We start from the raw sequence: 3,782 nt of genomic DNA on the forward strand, positions 1-3,782 counted from the left end.
AACACTTAGACGTATTAGGAAACTCTTGATGGGATAAAGGTCACCTAACCGTCATGAGCGAACTAATATGAATAAGGTACACTTCGCATACATGTGGGATAAAGGTCACCTAACCACTTGTATGTTAAGTCTACATGTTTACACAAGTAGGACGACTTGATTTGGGAATCATGAACTTAGGGTCACCGAAGCATGATGAACAAATAGGCGTTGATGGAATAAATATGCCATGCAAAAGGATTGCATGATCCCATAACTTAGAAGTTGCAAAAGGATTGCAATTGTCATATAATGACTACCTAGCTAAATCAAATAACGGGATAAAGGTCACCTAACCGAAATTTGATTTACCGTTGGATTCTAATATTTAATAAGTCAATTAAAATTTAAAAGGGTATTGAATGTTAAATTAAAATCGATACTTAAACGAACTTTGTTAATTTTGTAGATGGCCGCCAATAATAACAACAACATTCCAAATGCACCACTTAACCTAAACAACCTATCATTAAGGTCTCTCTTAGAGAAAGACAAACTCAACCATACCAACTTTATGGATTGGTTCCGCAATCTTCGGATTGTCCTCAAACAAGAGGATAAAATGTATGTGCTTGAGGACCCCATTCCCGATCAACCGGATGAGAATGATGTGGAGGCAATGGCCTCTTACGATAAGTATTGCCACGACTCCCTTCAAGTCTCATGCTTAATGCTTGGGACTATGATACCCGAACTCCAAAAGGATTTCGAGCACCATAGTGCATACGACATGATAACGCAATTGAAGGAGATGTTCCTCCAACAAGCACGTGTCGAGCGCTTCGAAACGGTTCGGGCGCTACATGCTTGTCGTATGGACGATACCCAATCGGTTTCATCTTATGTACTTAAGATGAAAAGCCTTATTGATCGTACTAACCGTCTTAACTTGAACATATCAAATGAGTTAGCCACCGATCTTATCCTTAACTCCCTATCAAAAAGGTTTGATCAATTTGTAATTAACTACAATATGAATGGGATGGATAAGAGCATAGGTGAGCTTCACGGTATGTTTAGAACGGCGGAAACTAGCATGGGTAAAAGGGCTTTACCCGTGTTAGCAATCGATCAAGGTGGGTCCAAAAGTAAGACCTCTAAGCCAAAGGTGGCTAAGAGAAAAGGACCCGCCCATCAAGGCAAAGGGAAGGGGAAGATGGTTACCTCAACCATCAACAAGGCTAAGAAACAAAAGGTAGCCGAGAAGGCAAACCCCAAGGAAGACCCATGTTTCGGTTGCGGTGAAATGGGTCATTGGAAACGAAACTGTCCGATCTATCTTAAGGAGTTGAAGGAGAAGAGGGATGCAGGGCAAACCTCAGGTAATATATATATGGTATATATAGAGCTTAGTATTACTTCTTCTAATACATGGGTATTAGACACTGGATGTGGAACTCACATTTGCAATTCATTGCAGGGGTTCAAAAGAAGTAGCAAGCAAACGGGAACATCAAGTCTCTACATGGGTAATGGAGCCAAAGTGCAAGTGAAGGCTCAAGGAGACTTTGTGTTAAAACTTCCAAGTGGCTTGGAACTTATTTTGAAAGATGTTTTGTATGCACCCGATTTATGTCGAAACATTATTTCCATTTCCCGTTTGAAACAATGTGGTTTTAATCTTAATTTTGTTAATGACGATATCCATATTTATTTAGATAATGTATTCTATTTCAAGGCTTCACCTTCAAATGGAATTTATGAATTGGTTCATGATGACACATCATCTAGTAGCTCAATGTACCATACAAGCACCAAGAAACTCAAAAGGGATTTGAGTGATTCCTACTTATGGCATTGTCGCCTTGGTCACATAAACAAGAACCGAATACATACACTTCAAAAGAATGGACTTTTGAAATCAAATGAAATGGATTCGTTTGAAGTATGTGAATCTTGTTTACAAGGCAAGATGACTAAAGCACCTTTTAAAGGGACCTATGAAAGGGCTAAAGATTTATTGGGATTAATACATTCGGATGTATGTGGACCCTTTAAACCCATGACTAGGAATGGTGAAAGATACTTTGTTACTTTCATTGATGACTTTAGTCGTTTCGGATATGTCTACTTATTAAGACATAAGGACGAAACGTTTGAAGCATTCAAAGAATATCAAAACGAAGTACAAAATCAACTCAATAGGACAATTAAGGTACTTCGTACCGATAGAGGAGGTGAATACCTAAGCGATGCCTTCCAAGATCATCTTAGGAGTTGTGGGATTATCTCACAACTTACTCCACCCGGAACACCCCAACTTAATGGAGTTTCCGAAAGGAGGAACCGAACCCTAATGGATATGGTTCGATCTATGATGGTAAGAAGCTCGTTGCCTCTATCATTTTGGGGTTATTGTCTAAGCTCCGCGGCTCGTATTTTAAATATGGCCCCAACCAAGAAAGTGGAACGAACTCCTCACGAGATGTGGTTTGGTAAACCTCCATCTCTATCATACTTAAAGGTATGGGGATGTGAAGCTTATCCTAAGCGTTACGTCCCTAATAAGTTGAATGCTCGATCCACGAAGTGTATCTTCATAGGATATCCCAAGGATGATATGGGATACTATTTCTATGATCCATCCGAGCAGAATGTATTTGTTGCTCGGAAGGCGGAATTCCTTGAAACTAAGTTCCTAATGGAAGGAAACAGTGAAAGGAAGATAGATCTTGAAGAGGTTCAAGATCAAGTAGATGATACACAATTGGTTGACACTAGCACTCAACATGAAAATGTTGATAGTGATCAAATGGATGATCAAAATACACAAGGCATTCGTAGATCTGGTAGGATTAGCAATCCTCCTGAGAGATATGGGTTTCTCATAGATGGTTGCTATACGGTTGATTTGGATGAACCAACAAACTACCAAGATGCTTTATCAAGGATTGATAAAGATAAATGGCAGGAAGCCATGAACGCTGAGATGCAATCCATGTATGAAAACAAAGTGTGGGAACTTGTTGAGCAACCTCCTAGCTCTAAGCTAGTTGATTGCAAATGGCTTTTCAAAATGAAAACCGACATACATGGAAACTTGGATACATATAAAGCCAGACTTGTTACAAAAGGTTTCACTCAAACTCAAGGGGTTGATTATGATGAAACTTTCTCGCCTGTGGCAATGCTAAAGTCTATTAGGATATTATTTGCCATTGCTGCTCACTACGACTATGAAATATGGCAAATGGATGTCAAAACCGCTTTCCTAAATGGATATCTTATGGAAGATGTCTATATGGTCCAGCCTGAAGGTTTTGTTGATCCAAAATATCCTAAAAGTGTATGCAAGTTAAAGAAGTCAATCTACGGATTGAAACAAGCATCTAGAATGTGGAATCATCGTTTTAATGAGGAAGCCGAGAAATTTGGCTTCATTAAAAATGGTGATGAAGCTTGTGTATATAAGAAAGCTAGTGGGAGCACTATCATGTTCCTTGTACTATATGTGGATGATATATTATTATTTGGGAATGATATTACCACAATGCAAGGAGTCAAAACTTGGCTGAAGAGTTGCTTCTCCATTAAGGATCTTGGAGATGCACAATACATATTGGGGATAGGGATCTATAGGAATAGATCCAAGAGATTGATAGGTTTAAGTCAAAGTACATACATTGATAAAATCTTGAAAAGGTTCAAGATGGAAAATTCTAAGAGAGGTTTGGTACCTATTCAAAAGGGAACCGTTCTCAGTTCATCTCAGTGTCCTGCCACGAAAGATGAACAAGAGAGAA

At 38.9% G+C, this 3,782-nt stretch overlaps 1 protein-coding gene across 1 annotated transcript; it reads left to right on the forward strand.

The window, feature by feature from the left end:
• The first annotated feature begins 1,068 nt into the window (after positions 1-1,068).
• LOC139897990 (uncharacterized) lies at positions 1,069-1,755 on the forward strand. The gene is made up of 2 exons (XM_071880708.1): positions 1,069-1,361; positions 1,460-1,755. Exons 1-2 carry the CDS (start codon positions 1,076-1,078, stop codon positions 1,474-1,476), a joined length of 303 nt encoding a protein of 100 aa, XP_071736809.1. The 5' UTR covers positions 1,069-1,075; the 3' UTR covers positions 1,477-1,755.
• Positions 1,756-3,782: the final 2,027 nt, after the last annotated feature.

Source organism: Rutidosis leptorrhynchoides, chromosome 3, assembly GCF_046630445.1.
Source record: "Rutidosis leptorrhynchoides isolate AG116_Rl617_1_P2 chromosome 3, CSIRO_AGI_Rlap_v1, whole genome shotgun sequence".
NCBI classification, from domain to species: Eukaryota; Viridiplantae; Streptophyta; class Magnoliopsida; order Asterales; family Asteraceae; genus Rutidosis; species Rutidosis leptorrhynchoides.